This window comes from Diorhabda sublineata, chromosome 4 (genome assembly GCF_026230105.1).
Source record: "Diorhabda sublineata isolate icDioSubl1.1 chromosome 4, icDioSubl1.1, whole genome shotgun sequence".
Taxonomy (NCBI): domain Eukaryota; kingdom Metazoa; phylum Arthropoda; class Insecta; order Coleoptera; family Chrysomelidae; genus Diorhabda; species Diorhabda sublineata.
In genome coordinates this window covers 10,816,327-10,834,859 of record NC_079477.1, presented here as the reverse complement: position 1 = coordinate 10,834,859, position 18,533 = coordinate 10,816,327, and the positions used below count along the sequence as shown (strand labels likewise).

General features: G+C 31.8%; 1 protein-coding gene across 1 annotated transcript in view; it reads left to right on the top strand.

Moving 5' to 3' along the window:
* LOC130442637 (zwei Ig domain protein zig-8) overlaps positions 1-18,533 on the top strand; it is a 341,112-nt gene that overhangs the window by 202,413 nt on the left and 120,166 nt on the right. The window contains exon 2 of the mRNA XM_056776932.1: positions 1,302-1,468. Coding sequence (XP_056632910.1) covers positions 1,302-1,468 — 167 coding nt within the window. The remainder of the gene's footprint in view (positions 1-1,301; positions 1,469-18,533) is intronic.

The window sequence follows — 18,533 nt, the reverse complement described above, 5'->3', positions numbered from 1 at the left end:
ACGAGCGTAAAAGTAACTAGATGGCGTGCGAAATTGTCTCAAATGGTTTTAACATTGTCACTGTTCTACTATCCTATTCTTTATACAATGCTTTTACTAATGGAATTGTTAGTGGTAGCCATAATGCAATGGAAAGATATTTACGACGTGTAAAATTTCAACCCGTATACAATTTGTTGCTCTATGTCAAGCGACAATTTCATCATTACTTCCCGGACTTTTATGCTTCGATTCTCAATTTATGAATGTAAAAAGTTTATTTCAATTTATACCAAGTAAGCCTAGTGAATATGGTATTAAAATTTTCACATCAATGGATAGACATGTGTTTTATACCATAAAGATGGAAATCTATACTATAAAGCAACCGGTAGGCCCATACAGATTAACAATGGTTGGCATCTTTCCAAAGTATGAACGAGATATTCTGCCACTGTTTGGGATTGATACGGTGGACCAAATGAAAAGTATTTTTTCTTTAGCAAAGATTACCTGAAGATGGCTTTTGACTGTCTTTTTCTCCGTCCTCAATATCGCTGCAATGAATGGGTTTCCTATTTTTCGATCTCAATACGGCGCGATGAGAGTATCTAAAATCATTAGCAAGTAAATTGGAAAAAAAAGTCTCATGAAAAAACGCCTGAACCAAAATTTATCCCATTAGCTAAGTTTGCAAATTAAAAACTTTTTAGGTATAACTCTAATAGAAAATCAAGACGAGAGCCCAAATGAATCTGGAGATAAATGAAAGTTCACTTATTTCTGGAGCAGGTTTGGGTTTGCAACAATGTGAAAATTAAGGAAGGCAATCATACAAATGTAAGAATCAAAATATTCAAGATCATTTTTCCTATGAATAGTATAAATATAGAAACAGTATGTATGTATATAAAAATATGTCATTCTAGTTTGTGTTTTTGTATCAACCATTAGATGTTTTATACCAAATATTATTGGAATTCTACTAAATTCACTTCCACCCACATTTCATCATCATCATCAAGACTAGAGAGAATGAACAATGTTGTTGCTGTTTGAAAGTTTTCCAGAAACTATTTAATCATCGTCCACATTATAAAATCTTTGATTTATAAAAAATGAAAATCAAGAATTCTTTATCTTTCACAAATTACGATTCACTTATCGGGAAATGCATTTACCAAAGTGTGTTTGGAAGAATTGATTTCAAATCTCCTACCTAAGACAATAAACCCGTTCTGCTTTATCCTTTTTTGTAAATTGAATCCAATACCCTCATTCTTGAACTGAGCCCCTATAAAACCATATTTTTTTAATTCTAGGTGCTGAGGAAAGCGTGGGATCGAAGAAATTTCGGGACTTTTTACAAGAATGGCCCACACCCGGTACAGGACCTTATTTTGACACAACTATAAATTCCAATATAACTGGTCTCGTTGGTAAAACCGTTTTACTTCATTGCAGAGTGAAAAACTTGGGAAACCGAACTGTAAGTTTTTTATCAAACGATTCGTGGTTGTTTTTCCATTTTCCATTTTTTATTATCGTCGATTGAGAGAAATTGTATTAGTTTATGGATGGGCTTATATATATATATATATATATATATATATATATATATATATATATATATATATATATATATATATATATATACGACCGTGCGTTTTATCCCACGCATTTTAGTTTTGAAAGTGTCGCTAATTTTGACCTTATTAGATAGTTTTTTACTTCGGAGATTCTAACTATTGTTACAACAGTTGAATAAATATTTACGAAATAAAATTTTAACGTTTTCTAGCTTTTTGTAACATTTTTAATTTTTTGAAAATATAAAATAATAAAGATATTTTCTACATAACCATGTACACTCTTCAAAGGAGTGTCACAAAACAACTATCAAACCACCCGGGATTGATATCCGTTGCTATAACAAACTAGACGTGTAATTGTTACTAAAACGTCAAAGTTGTTCAAAATGTCTTGGAAGTGACCGAATAAGTCTCTTCTTTTAAATTAACCCACATTAAACCGAATCCGATTTAATAATATTAATGGATTCATCCGACGAAGAACTTCCCGAAGCCATTTTGAAGGCTGCAAATTCCAAGCAGTTACCTGCCAAATCCAGACTAAGGTATGAGAAGCAATACGACCATTTTGTTACATGGTGTGAGGAGAAAGGGGCCAAAACTTATAAGGAAGAGGTATTTCGGGGTTTTGAAATCTAATACATTATGGTCCCGCTATTCGATGGTGAAAAGTTTGGTAAAAATAAAACAAAATTTGGATATAGGAAACTTCCATAAGCTAACGTCGTTTTTAAACAAAAAAATATTGGTTTTCGAGCACAGAAAGCGCAAGTTTTTACCAAAGAAGATATATCCAGGGTTATGCTAGCTCCTGATGAGTTATACCTGATGATTAAAGTGAGTACCATTTTTGCACTGGCTGGCGATCTCCGCAGATCCGAGCTTGTAAATATCACTGTCGACGACATTTAAGATAAAGGCTACCTAATTGTTGTGAAAATTTCTGATTCCAAAAATCATTCGTCAAGATCATTTGTTTTATCTAAAGAAATAAATGATGGAACCTATTTGAAGCTGTACAGAAAGTAAGCAGATTTACGACCACCTACCACTCCACACCGCCGATTTTTTATTCATTATAAGAATGGAAACTGCTCAGTTCAATACGTTGGCGTAAACACTTTTGGTAAGATGCCAGCAGAGATTGCTGCATATTTACGCCTACCTAATCCGAAACGTTATGCAGGACACAGTTTCAGACGTTCTTCGGCAACGTTTCGAGCAGATTCCGGCGAAGAAATAACCAACCTAAAGCGCCTCGGTGGCTGGAAGTCTACTACTGTCGCTGAGGGCTACTTGGAGGACTCCGAGAAAAAAATATCAAATAAAATTCTCTGTACTACAAATGACTTAAAACCGTTGCCGTCAACGTCATCGTCATCTTTATGCAATCTGCAACCGATCACATCCTCATCGACGTCATTTACCTTCCAGTTTAAACCAAATATTAATATTTATAATAATTAGTAGTTTTTAGTTATATACACTATTATATTTGTTGGAATAAAATAATTTTTGAAAAATGGGTTGGTATATACGGTCGTAGAAAAAATAATGTTCCAAACTCATGCGTAAAGTGTCTTTCTCGTACTTGACCGCTCCGCGTCGTTCGGAACAACTGCAGTCGCGTGCGGGAAGGTATCACTTTCCGCACTTGTTAGGAAAATAACTATTCCAAGCCTTCGACTACGACGAACAAAGCATCTAATTAATTCAAATTAAATATTAACACATTTAACAAAATTGTAGTTCTAACTATATTTCAGAATAGCTCAATTCAAATCAAATAAAATGAAGTTACCATGAAGCATTTGCAGAATTTAATCACTTAAAAATTTTCCAATAAGCAATTTCTGATGATTGCTTTGTATTAATTATGGAATTATGCTTAAGAAAATTAATTGATGAAGATGAGAGTTTTTTCGTCTGCTTTTTCCACTCTACGGATGTACAGGGATAAAACGAACATAAATATTCAAGAGAAGTTATGTGAATTGAATATTCTTTCAATCGAAGGCCAATCACAAATTTTAATAATAATCTCTAGTATTTCCTATTGAACAGAAATAGCTGCTTCTCTGCTAACATCCATTAACAGTGAATAACGTTCGCTTCTTCCTATACTTTCACGAAATAGCTCGAATACTCCGTAATTGACCCAATATCCAAATAATTCAGGATTTTCGATTTCCGGAATGATTAGTTGGACCCATGCCAAAACGAACGTTTCCTTTACAGATTTATCCAAGAAGAATTTAAGAACATAATTTTAGATGAGGAAGGAAGATGAGTGAAAGTAGCTGGAAACTATTTTATTAATTCCACGGTCAAATTGTATCTCAGAAATCATATTATGAATAATATTATTATATGATGTACAACTTCAAAGTATACAAAATAAATTAGTGTATCTTAATATAACCCCATGAAATTTAAAACTATATCGAAATTTCTAAAAGTAGGTGCGGAGTTATTAAAATCCTGGTAACTGGTCATAAAATTCCTCTACGTTGTCTTAGATGTCATATCATTAAATTGGGAGGAATTAAATGGCAGGAGCTTTTCATAACTTCTTTAATCTTCCAGTAATTTCAGTTTTTTGCTGAAATATCATTTTTGTTAACCAACATTTGGTTATATTGTTTTACATTAAACATGACTGCTAACGTAGCTCTGATCTGTCTTAACACTAAAACAATCACGTTCTCCACGTTCAGCCACTGATTAGAGGTATAGATTCAAACCATATTAGCTAGCGAAGTATTAGAAGTAACTCAATTAAACTTTCCCATTGAACCAAGATGCCGTTGAGTATACACCGTATATAATATTCATTGTATTAGGCGCTGTATTGATGAGAATGAAATATTGAGTCAACATTCCAGATGAAATGTGTAATTGAAATAGAGATACTCTCGTCACATTAAAATATTAAATACCATAACTCATATAATAAATGATAGTGCGACTGGAAATGAAATATCAGTGGGAAGTATGGAATACAAAAATTTTGGAATCTACGAGGCTGTTTTGACCAAATATCCTCTAAAAACCGTAGTATCCATTGAATTCACCAAGTGACATCAACATTTTTTGCAGATTGGAAAACAGAAATAAGCTAAAACTATTTCTCAAAATGTACTAAAAGAGTTTGGTTCTTATTCAGATTTTTTCATACAATGTTATAGATTATAAGAAGCTCTGGAAATTTCCAGCTATTATTGCTTTCAACTGATCAATCACGGTCTTTAAAATGAACTCCAGACTTCTAAATAACGATCTCTCTTGGTTATTCAACATCCAAGATTATCTCTTTGTTCAAATAAGATACTTTTAAGTATTGTTTTCACGAATTTATTCCATATGCCAAGATTTAGGAGTGTTTGAATTCAACTGGTCAACAATTATCCTTATTGATACACTCTCTTATGTCATAAAAGCGTCCAAAGTTTTTGTTATATTTTGCTGAGAATTTTTCTAATTGAGGTTTATTTTTACATATTTTACCTAAGCTTCTTATAAATGAAGAGTGCCATCTGGAAAGTTGTGCTCTTGATTAGATTTACCCCACATTTTCAAAGTTTAAACTTGCAGACTCGAAAATTTAACGGTCCAACATTGCTAGATTGCCCGGTATTTTACTAGACTCATTCTTCTCTCACCTCCCTCGTAAATTATTTACATAAGCTTCACGTTTCTCTATATCTCTATATATATTCCATATATTGGTAGCAAACTTTCATAAAAATCTCTTTTCTCTTTGAGTTAATATAAATTTTTTATTTTATGTAAAGCCAACCTTGATCGTTTTCCAAAGAGATTTCTATCTTATGCATATCTTTTATATCTCTACCCTTAAAAAAAGCATTTTCGATGCGGCTATTGAACCATAGTGGCCGTTTTTGCGAAACAGCATAAACATATATAACCTAAGGGAAAAATTGACAGCTAACATATTTCGATGTGTGACCCTTTTATAGTATAACTTGAAGGTTGTGCCAAGGCATAATTTAGGAAGTGGAGTACGAAAAGAGAATATGAAAAAAATCTGTCGTTTGATAGATTGAAAGAAACAAAATAAAGCTTAATATGATTGAATTTGCTTCAATAACATACATCTTTAAAAAAAGAATACCTTGAGGGAGAAGAGAAGTTCAAAAATAACATTTCTCGTAAAATTATTTCATTTAATTATATCTGAAAAAGTTCTGTGATAATTTCGAAATTATTTCCTCTAATTTGGCGTAATTGTATATTCAAGGTTCTAACGGAAACTTAAACTCAAGATACCCAGATATGCCAATAATATGATCTTTGATAGTTTTAGTACAAATGTTTATTTATTTATTAATTAGCTCTTCGGGAAATGTTATATACTCCTATAAGTATTTTCAATAAATAATTACAAAGTATGATAATTTGTTCATAATGTCTCTTTATGACGAATGGTTTCGTTGGCATGTACAACGATCTAAAAATCTACATATCTCCTAAATCATAAATTTCATTCATTAAACCTCTTCGCCAAAAAATGGATAGAAAAAAATTCATTTCTTCTATTATTAAATTTTACAGGTTATCTCTATGAGAGTTTCGAATTGATAACCATTGGGCATGAGCCGCCCTTGGCCTTCAAATAGTGATGTTGAATTATTTATTATGTCAAACAAGTAATCTTCCAATAAAAATTCATGATGTTCCATTGGATGACAGAGTTAATTTCACATAATCCACTAATTCCCCCATGTCCCAGAACACCATGAACTATATCCACAAGCATATTTACAGCTTCCTCAAATAGAATGAAATAGCGAATTCTCGAAAACCTATCACAATTCATAGACTACCCTCAATATCCAGACCGCTAGAGCAAATTGAAATATAAAGACTTTAATGCGTCCATACTAAAGTTACACATGGTGAAATATTCTAAGAAAACTCTTCCAAATGTGAATGTGCGAGGATATACTTACCTTCAAACATATTCTCATAAACTCTGGAATTCCAAGAAGAGAGAAAAAACAACAAAATCTTCAATGAGGAACATAAATCCAGAACATTTGAACAAATACAAATATCAATACAATACCTAGAAGACAGAACTGTATAATAATGTGTGTAAATATTTAAGTTGAAACAAATTGGTATTGGTCTGTCCGAAAAGGATATCACAGTTTCCAATAAAAGTATAATGTCAATTAGATTCTTTATTCAATATAAAGGTCGTGTGAGGAAAATGCCTCTTGTACAATGATGTGGTTTGTCACCAAACTATTCACAAAACAATAGTAATCATGATCATTTTCGTTTATTTCATGCTCGAGTCTTATTTAAAAAGGTTTACATCCATGGGACATTAAAATCCTATGAATGCTAGTAGCTGTTAAATGAAAATGTTAATATTTGTTTGGTATAATGATACCGCCAATTCATCATCATTTTAAATTTGAGATGTTACGATCATTTTTTGTGAAGTTTTCGACCAAACAAACAAGATATTTTTTTCCACAAGCATTTTTATTTTTCATTACAGTCTTTTGTATCTTCAGTCATACTCTTTGCATTGATGTACTGACCTTTTATGAGAGATGCCATTTATTTACTCAAATATGATGTAAAATTCTCTTCTGTAAGCGAAACTTTGAGGTCTAGTGCAATTTGTTAATTTTAACCAGGGTGATCACAAAAGTGGGAGAAAATTTCGCTAAATGTGATCGCTTTTTGGTAATTTCTTTCTGTACCTAATCAAATAAGGATGCGTAATAATTTCCTGTTATTTTCAAGATAGGCTATGAAACCAATCTCATGACCATGATAAGAAACCGCTGTCATCACTTTTCTGGCCGATGAAACCGTCTTTGCCTTCTTCGGAGCAGGCTGATCCTGTCATGAGGGTAGAGGTGGATCTTATATCAATAGCTATGAATTGATGCAAAAAATTCGATTCATTTTGCCTAAATAACGTCAATAAGGTCTGAAGAATTTCCATTCGAATGTGCTTTTAGTCAAAAGAGCTTATGCATGCATAATTCTTTAATAAGTATATCAGTATTGTGTAGAGCGGTTAAAAGTGATGTGGAAATTAACTAATATTGACAAGTTTTTTCAAATTCTGTTTTATGGGAAGGTTAAACTATTGTACTATGTATAGAACTACACTTGAATCTACATATAGTTATCTAAACTGTATATTATTATGTTAAAAAAATGTCTAAAAAGTAGCTGAGAAAACAGCAAATTTGTTTTATGCCCTTTGGCAATTTTTTTTCTATGCCTTATGGTCTCTAACTGGATAATTCAAAGTGAAAATTTGTATTTTGCAAATAATGAAATTAAATCGGCTCCATATAGGTGAGTATGGTTATTGTAATATGGAACGTTCTATGAACATTTTGATTAGGACATATCAAAAACGTAGAAGGATTTTTTTGATGAAATACATAAACAAAAAATCTAGATACTCATGAGAAAAAATATAACCTAACCATTACTATTCCTTATAATAAACCACGACTGATTTGTTCAATAACTTTATATAAGTTATTTCTAGTTTTTTTCTACTAATAAATCCATGCGTGTGAATACTAGTTAGGAAAGTAAAACAAAGTTAACAAACAACATAATTCCGTAACCTCATATCCCAGTCCTAATTAAAGAATAATGAATATTAAGGTAAAACTGAGCGCATCGCGACGTGAAGCTATAGTTTTAGTTTAACATCAGGTATACACCGTTACTGTCTAATTAGAGATAAACTCAATTAAACTAGCATTACATTAACAAATTTGTTTTGTATATTTCTTCTATAACATATTATTTTATTCCCCATTATATGCATTATGAATATATCCCACAATCTTACAGTAAATTACTGTAGCCAGAGGTCATATTAATAGAATTTAAAATATTCCAACAACATCGAAGTAAATTTTTCTCTTTTTCTTTCATTTTGATTTTGTTCGTAACAGCTGCTACAATATTTTTCAAAGACTACATACATAAATTTCCCATATAAAAAGTGGTGTTGCACTCAATTTTGTAAGAAAAGGGCTACTTCTAATTTGAATGATTTTTCGATTTATTCTGAATACAAAATGGGAAGAAAAAATGAGTTGATCCTAAAAAATATGCCTGATTACGTTACCAAATGCTTCGAAAGAATAAAGTTGAAGGACAATATATTTGAAATATCACTTTATTAGCTTGTAATCCTTGGTTACCATTTGTTTACTGAATTTATTCACCTCATTTCCATTGAAAATTATGGTATCTAATGAACCTGGGAGAATTTTGCTTTTCATATTCGATATTCAGTAGAGATTTACATAATAACATATCGAAGAAAAGAAATTATGCATATGAAACTAATGCATAATAAGTAATATTCAATGAACAATTGTGAGATAAATTTATAGGTCTATTTGTTGGATGTGATCCGTCAATAGAATGTGAAAATGAAACATAAATTCTATTTTGCATCTACAACAAAAATTGTTGATGACAATAAAGGCATTTGAATTCCAGACAGTTATCCTAGTAAAGCTTAGAAATAATTGTTCTTAATTTTTTTCCAATATAACAATTCTACTATAATGCAGCTTACTTACATTAACAATAGATCTGAAATTTTTAACGCATTTTTCAACAAAACAATGCCATCCGTCTGTCTGTAGCAGCAATATCTCTACATTTTTTGCATTTAATTCCTGTATATCTGTAGGTGTTCCGAACCGAAAGAAATTATGGACATTACCAGAAAAACATTATTCGAATTAACCCAAACGTGATTTTAAAGACAGGTAAAATTTGACGTTTCGATATGTTATTCTTTATCAAAATTATATTGATTAATAGATCACCTACAGAATGAATACTAAACTGTTTTAACCACAATAATTTTTTTCTTTTATCTCAATTGTTATTGAGAAAAATAGAATATTTGAATACAAATGTGTGAATGTTATTTTGAATATTAAAGGTAAATTTAAGTAAGATTTTCATTGTTAGGAATTGAAAAGACTATAATGCTATATTTGCGCCGGAAAGTGCTGATAATATGCAATACTGTACTTTAAGTAATTTAAAAAATGGTACCATCCCATTATTTTCATGGAATTTTGGAAAGGAAATATTTCATGACAATGTGATTGACTATGAGTTCAAGTGAAATTGTAGAACCATTATTGTAGCGTAAACAATTATATTGTGATTAGTCTCTAAATTGTAATATATTTCTGTAATCAATAAATAGCAGAGTGTGTCGATTATTTGAAACTTTAGATATAAAGACTAGTGTGGAACTTGTTACTTAGTTCAGATCTTTCCCAAACCACATTCATCTTCTTCAATTTCAGTTCCTCTATTTTTGTAAACGAACAGTTCGTTGACTAATTCATAGAAGTAATAAAAGATATTTGAGAATATTATGAAGAAATTTATAGAGATATTCAAATTGCAAAATTAAAAAAGGGACCTGATTTCACGAAGCGAGTGAACGAGAAGTTTGTTTTTAAGTTGTGTTAACATACCGAACAAATCGGGTTGCGTCTGGTGACACGTCGTGACGGCTCAATTACTGGGGCCTTTGACATGTTTGGAGCAATAATTCTGAAGCCAACACGTCTCACGGCAAATGAAACTTCAAATGACATGTACGGAAATTCAGAAATCTGTTCAGTTTCAGAAATTATAGTATTCGCGCCATCGGTAATAGTTCGGGAAAACGTAAATTTCAATCTCAATTTATTCTGGCGACATTTCCAAAATGAAGTATTTTCGATTTTGCGTAAACGATTGAAATGATAAGGATATGAAAAATGATAATTTATAAATCATAATGTTTATGTTGAGCATAAATTTTATTTATTTCGATGAAATAGATATTATCAGTTGAAATGGATGAAAGTTAAGGGTGATTTGTAGGAAGGCTTCATATTTATTGAATATAACATGTGTATATAATTTTTGAACTTCATAGAGTGTGAATTTGACTTGTGTTCGATATACTGAGTATTTCAGTAAAAACTAGTCTAGCATCCACTAAAGGTTTACGTATATCAAAAATTACGTGAAACAGAAAACAGAAAAATGTATCATAAGATAATAAAAGTTGCCAAAGTTATTTATTATGATAGAAGCCTCGCCATCGCCAAAGAAACATGGTCCATTGTGAATGAACTAAGAAATCAGGCTTCTTCATCGAGCATAATCTCTACTTCACTTGATAAACTCAATAATTACTTTGTAAATGTAGCCAAAAATTTATCAAATTCTTCTCATGATCCTCTTTCATATCTCCCTGATGCTAACTTACACAGTTTCTTCTTTATGCCCCTAGTTTCAGCAGAGCTTTGCAGTACAATCAATGCCATCAAAAATAAATACTTATCGGGAACTGATGACTTACTTTAAAAATGTTTTTGCACATTAAATCACCTTACTACTTTAATAAAAGTTTCATTTCAAAATAGCAATTTTTTCAAATGCCTTCAGACGGCTATAATTATAGCTCTACATAACGGAGGAGATAAAAGTAAAGCATCGAATTATCGCCCAATTGCACTCCTTTGAGTAACAAATGCACAAATGATGCTATATTCTCCCTCCTAAAAAATGTCTACTTCAGCGTAAACAGCCATCACTACACTGCAACAATTTTTTTTATTTTTATAAGGCTTTCGATTGTGTTAATCATAATATTTTAATTAACAAATTGCAGTACTACGTTTTCAGGGGAACACTTCTCGCATGGTTCAAGTCATACCTTACTAACAGAAGTCAGCTTATAAGGGTTGATACAACGGTGTCACCTTGCAAGCCAATAGAATGTGGAGTGCCCCAAGGCTCAGTACCAGGCCCCATTTTGTTTCTTCTCTTTATAAACGACATCGTCTATCTAGACATCAGAGGTAAAATATGTCTATTTGCAGACGACATTAGTTTCTCTTGGAGCAAACCTGATCTAACGGCACTTAATAGGACCATATCTAGTGATCCAATCACCCTTAAATTATGATGTGATTATAATCTTCTCTGTCTCAACGTTTCTAAAATCAAAGTTTTATCATACAAAAATACATTGTAACCTTTTTTATCAAACAACACCATCTTTGATGTCGTTGAATTAGTAAAATTCTTAGGGCTTGTTGTGGAAAATTCCTTGAAATGGGAGTTACATATTTCCGGCTGATCTAGAAAATTGAGCTCCTTCTGTTTTGCTCTGAAATCTATTTCCAAAGAATTGAACTTATCCACCTACTTAACAGTCTTTTATGCTCTTATGGAGTCCCATCCCTCATATTCCCTTCCCTTCTAGGGTACGTGTGGTGCGACTCAATTTGAGCAAATCTTCAAACATTATGAGAGAGCTGCTCGGACTATACAGCAGAACTCACTGCAGGCACGGAGACCCTTCCTTCATTATTCATCTTTGAATCCGTTTGCCTAATTCGTAAACACGATTCTCCAAAAATAATGAACAATCACTTGCCAATTGAAATCAAATCGATATCGTCTTTTCACGCATTCCGCAATAATTTAAGGGCATATTTACTCTGTAAAAGACTAAACTCTTCTAATAATAATATTCAATTCCGGGCATGCTGCCTACTGGTTTAATTTTTGCTATAGATTTATATACTTTTACCTATAAATTTCTTATTCATTTTGGTTTCCTTCTGTATTTTGAAATTTTATTTTTATTGATTTTATCTTTATATATTTATTTTTGTATTTGTTTCTTAGTTTTTACAAGCTTTTGTCTACAAATTGTAACAATTTTTTTAGAATAAAGCATTTCCCTCTCTTTGTTTGTGTTTGTAAAATTTTTTAACAAAAAAAATATGATTTGATATCTTCCTGGCAAAATATGCTATTCAACAAATATATAACTTTTAACATTCTGATTCATTGTTATCACCAAGATTTTGAAGTTTGGCGCAATTAAGTTCAAATAGATTAATTGAGAACTATACTAACTTATCCCAGATTTGAGAAATTATATTGTTTCTATTAAATTCATTTTTCTCATCCTCCACGGCTTAAATAAAATTTTTTCATGTTCCATTATTTCCAATATCATTACTTGATTGAAACATAGATAAAATACTGATTCTGTTTTTTTAATTTCCTCGTTCCACACAAAAGAGTCATATTGTTGATAGGCAATCATTCTCCTACCGACATAAAAAATATATGTGTGTGCACTCAATTCGGAACAAAAACCAATTGACTGTTGTCAACAGCTTGTTTTTACGAGAGGAAGCCACTGGTGGTGTCGGTCGCTGAAAAAAAAAAGAAATAAAACTTTATGAAAGTTTTTAGGAGAAACGAGCTTTCCTCGTCTCCAGTAAATATGTGCCTAAAGTTAGCTGCTCGCCGTTACGGTGTAATAAGAGGGTGTGGAATAATGCCAAGTACCTCATTCAGTTGAGTACGCAACGAAAGTGAAGTAGTGAGATAAAATTTTTTAAACAGATTAATCAAACGCTTTTAAGAGGAGCACCTACTACTTTTTGCTGAATCGTTCTAATTGACAAATCTTCTTACTTCGTTTGATAAACTTAAACTGTTCTCATTCCTAGTTACTTCGCTTGTCCATCACAAATAAAATATTTCGAAATGTTTCTGAACCACATAGACAATACTAGTCGCCTATTTTTCTACTTTTTATAATCAATTTTAAAATTCGGCGAGTTCGCGCGTTGCCTTTCATCTGTTTTTCATAAATGGTGGACGCTCCTATAATATACTTTTTATCATAGAAAAGAGAAATGAGTAGTTTGCCAATACAATTGATCGAAGAAAATGAGCAATGAGCTTAGAACAAGTTCTTGGGGAGGTTATCGAGGACAACGTAGACGAGGGAGAAAATCTCGAAGCGAGGATGACAAGGGGAAGTAAACAGTTGGGAGCGCTGAATGCGATAATAGGATTCCAAGAAATCTCCAGAAAGGCGAAGCTATATTTATACAAAACAATAATAAGACCAAAAGAGCTACGGAGCCGAAACATGGATTCTTAATAAAGAAGAGGAAGAGGAGTTAGATATATGGGAAACAAAAATACTTAGAAGGATACAAGGCGGTAAAAAGCAAAACTAAGCAAAATGATAAGTTCCAATGCCAGATTTTAGAGCGACAAAAAAAATGATGGACGTAGAAAAAAGAGGAATTCAGGACTGGAAAACGAAAGCAAAAAATAGGAAATAATGGAAGGGGCAATGCTATGGGCCTAAAAAACCTAAATATATATATATATATATATATATATATATATATATATATATATATATATATGCTGAACTTTTTTTTTACAGTTTCCATCAAGCATTTGTTGGTTCGCTCTCTTTGTATTACTAAGTTTTGCTTACATTTTTAACAATGTTCCTAGATGTATCCAAAAATTTTATATGTTAGTTCAATAATTATTAATTTTCTCACGAAGGCCAAAAGATATATATTTTCAATTAGAAATATAAATAGAAACCGGACAGGTTTTGAGCGAAATTAAAAATTTTATTAGGTGTGTAAATTGAAACGGGACGGGGCTCGTAAAGCAATCTAATGAATCTTTTTGATACCACTCACAAATGAAGTTCAGTTTCCCTCCTACATAAATACATTGTTTTTATACTGCATCTGTATCTCCAATGAATTTCAGTAAAATTTCAAGCTGCACTCACAACCGGTGAGGGAATTACAGTTAAGTTTATGACTGAGAAAATATGTCTCTTGTTGAAACTCTTGAAAGGACTAATAAAGAGTGGCGTACGAGATTTTGGGGTTTTCTACTTTGAAAAAGATAGATATGAATTGAATATTGCAGTTTCATTATTCAATTGTGAAGATAATTAATGGAACATTTAAACTGATTTTAAAGAAATTTAACTGCAAATTCTTCTTCCAATATAAGTTCCAGTTCTTAGTAAAACATGAGAGTAATGACTCAATTGTTGTCATCAAAAATCTCGTGATGCTAGGAAATCATTATACTGCTTATCATTCTTCCTTAATTTGTTGTTTTGTGTGTCAAATGTGTCAAATTTGGAACATGCGGTCTTTCTCCATTAAAAAGAGGAAATGATTTCAATTTATTGGGGAATATGGACTCATGAATATATATTCTCCAGCTAGCATAGGTCTGCTACTCAAATAAGGTGAACTTCATTCCCTTTAGTCAATATATAGGTCAATATTCAAGTGAACATTCAAGAACACTCCATTACCAAATCATAAAACTACTGACTTCCTAGCATATTGTATCAAATTACTTTAGCAGCTGCTAGAAGTATCTAATCACCAATTTTAGATAGCTGTGAGAATCTGGATCCTAGTGTACAATCTATAATCAAAAATTACTAATTTGATATCAGTAGTTGAAACCTGTAATTGGGGACAATTATTCTCATAGTCGTTATAACTGAGAACTAAAGAAATATCCTCGCTATAGGTGGATCTGTTCATACCTTGTTGTCTTTTATTCCATCACCTTCTCTATCCCTTGCTCTAGTTCAATTTGGTTAGAGTACTGCTTTATACAGGAGCCTCATGTTACAGAGCTATTAAGAAAATGCTGTTTCACATCAATAATAGTGGACAAAAGCCCTTTAAACCAAATAGTACTAATTTGGATATATTACTTTTGTTGAATTGACGGCAACGGATCTGTTTTGTTTATTGAAAAGAAAGAATGAATATAAATTTTTTCCTCTTCATAAATCACTACATGGGATTGAATAAAATTCTGATCTGGTGGAGAAAGTAACTAAAGTATTAAAGCCGGGTCACATTACGAAAAAACGTTAGATATTCAAGGCCCTGCTACCTGTCAGAAGAATTCTCACACACACTCAGTTTTAATAGCTAATCTATCAATCCCACTCCTATTAAAAAGCTCTCTATTTCATGTTTCCAGATGTAATTCTCTAGAGTTCTGTAGTCTCTCACACTTTAAGAGAATGTGTATAGAGATTTCGCCGTCCATGTAGAAAATTCTCTCTCCAAACAACAAAAGCTCTGTTTGTATCGCAAATTGTTCTCGCTTTGTTTGAGACGTTCTAAACATATTTCATCAAAGTTCTGTAGCATTATTTTTGTTTGATCCCCTGTAGATTGAACAATAGCTCAACTAGGGGGCTAAAAGAAGGAGAGGAAGTTTGTTTAACGAGTCTATGCTCTGAATTATATCATAAAATATCAAGATAACTTAAAAACACTCTACGTACCTCCCATATCATAATGTAGTCGTCTATTTTACGTTAATGTTTGTCCGTTCGCTGATTTCACAGAAAGATTTATTCGCCACTACTCTATCAAGTCTCTTTTCCATTCCATTATGTTCACTCTAGAGTGTACAGTTGAAAATAATCTTTTAATGAGATTTGAAGTATGAGTTATAATATTGAAGTATAATTTATATTTGCCTTAATTTGGTTTTAAATGGAACTAGATACAAGGTTAAACTTAAATCTAGTGTAAATCAAACGTCATCAAACGTCAAATGACAATGCGGTGTCTTTTGAGTATGATTTCAGTGGTCGGTAATTATTTTAAATAACATTTTGGATAAATATAAAATATGAAATAATGGGATAAAGACCATTCCCAGAAGAATTGGATATGCGTGATAAGAAATTTCAGAATTGTTAGGAAGGACGAAGCATTGGGAGATTACCCAAACATATAGCGATACTAAGAGATTTGAATAATTGCTTATAGGTAATTAGATAAAGAAGTAGATAGATACTTTTGATCAGTTGGGAATTGATTGCTTCGAATATCACGTGGTTTTAAGTTTATATCATGAGTTTTTGCAGGCTATTCATCTATTTATTTATTATTCTTATTCTGTACGTCACTGATATTTCTACACCCGAGAACTTATTCAAGAATTTGAGTGGAACTTTCATACTTTTTTCCTGAAAACCTACTTCTCTACTTGAGAGGTTTTGAGGGGAAGACATACGAAGTTGGTGTACATTTTCAATGAAAACAATTATCTGGAGATGAAAATCAACATTTTAAGTATTGTGTATACTAGATTCAAAAAAAATTGAAGAATATTATATATATATATATATATATATATATGACAACAAAATTATTTCTTCATCTCCAATGAAAAAAAAAATATTAGAATAATCTCATCCTAAGAAAATTATTTTTATAGTATCGACGACTGTTAAAAATTTTTTTGGAAAGCGTCTCGTCGGTTTTCGGAAATAAACAAGATGAATCTGATAAAAAACCACTATCCTTAAAAAACGGATCTACTTAATCCGTTCCCTATATTCTTAAGAAAGCGATCCATCAAAACAAAGCCCAAAGAAAAAGGACTAGCGAAACCTCTAGAAGACGTTAGGATAGCTATAACGGTGAACCCATAAATGTTATTTCACGAAAACAACAGTTGTGGCATTTGAATGGTATATGTCTGCCTTATTGAGTGAGGTGTATAATCAAAAGATGAATGGGAACGGATACATGTACAGTTTTATTTTTATTTCATTGCCAGTATAATTATGGAAATGCAGAAAGGTTGATTTTTCTAAGAAATTTATGTTATATTTTTAAATTACTCACTAATACTAGGCAACAAAAATATGATAAATTTTTTTCCTCTTGAACAAGTTTATGTAATTATTTATTCTTATAGAAAAATTAAATGATAAACGTGATATTTTTGTGAGAAATAAATTGATTGATTTGAAAAATTTTAAGTATTTATGAAACTCCAGCTTCACTATTATTACTAAAAATCATGTTTACTTAGATCGTTTCACATGTTTCCTATATTCTGAGTCCGAAGTGTCTCCAGCTAAACACCAACTGTGGTTTGCAAGCATTGCTGGATCCCATGTTCCTTGGGAGAGCTTATCAATTGTGGCGATATCTTGATTCTTGCTGAGAGGGCTCTCCATGTTCAAGTACTTTGAAACTCCAGTTTCACTATCAGCACTAACAAACATGTTTACTTAGATCGTTTCACATGCTTCCTATATTCCGAGTCCGAAGTATCCCCAATTAAACACCAACAGTGGTTTGCCAGCATTGCTGGATCCCATGTTCCTCGGTAGAGCTTTTCAATTGTGGCAATATCTTGATGGTAGTGCTCTCCATGCTCATCACTTAAAACGCCCATACTTTCCGGACAAATTTGGATGAGAATGTCAAAAATATTTTCAAGACAATTTGTATTTATCATATACATTTGACGTTTTTTTATAAGTTCAGAATATTAAGCAGATTTGTAGTTACCCAAAAAGTTCTCAGTATCTTTGACAAACACCATTCAAGCTTCTCCGTGTTTTTCATTAAGGTGATAATTAATGCCGGATCTTAGTTAATTTTGTGACGACAGGTCCAATACACATTTTTTATTTTAGCGTCAATCAAAAAAGGAAATTGTCGTTATAAAAATTGTTGTTTCTTAACAAAGTAAAAAAAAAACAAATTCTTATACATGTCACCGCGAACATCTTGATAACAAGCTAATCTGATATAAAAATATCTTCTAACGTTACTCAACATCTTAACTGACTGATCTAATCGCAAGCGTGATTCAGTATTTTGATTCATCTTAGTTGAGGAGTTTAGTTTTACAATACCCTCGACATATCCCCAAAAAAGTCTAATGGAATCAGATCAGGATATCGTGCTGTCTATTCTACCGATAGATCGATATTTTGGGAAATTAACTTATACCTAAGTTGATTAGCCACTTGAACAGTGTGGTTTATTGAATTTACGGTACGAATATGTTCAATGAATTTATCCAGCGGTATATTGCCCATAAATAACAATGATGATTTTGCTGTATCATATCAATCATATCAAAACATTTCCACTTTACTTATCAATGAGCAGGGATTGATATGAAATGATATTTCAAAAGTGTGTGACGTTAATTGATGTTTTGTTTCATGAATCAGATTTTCAAATGCCTCTGTAAGTATGTCATGTT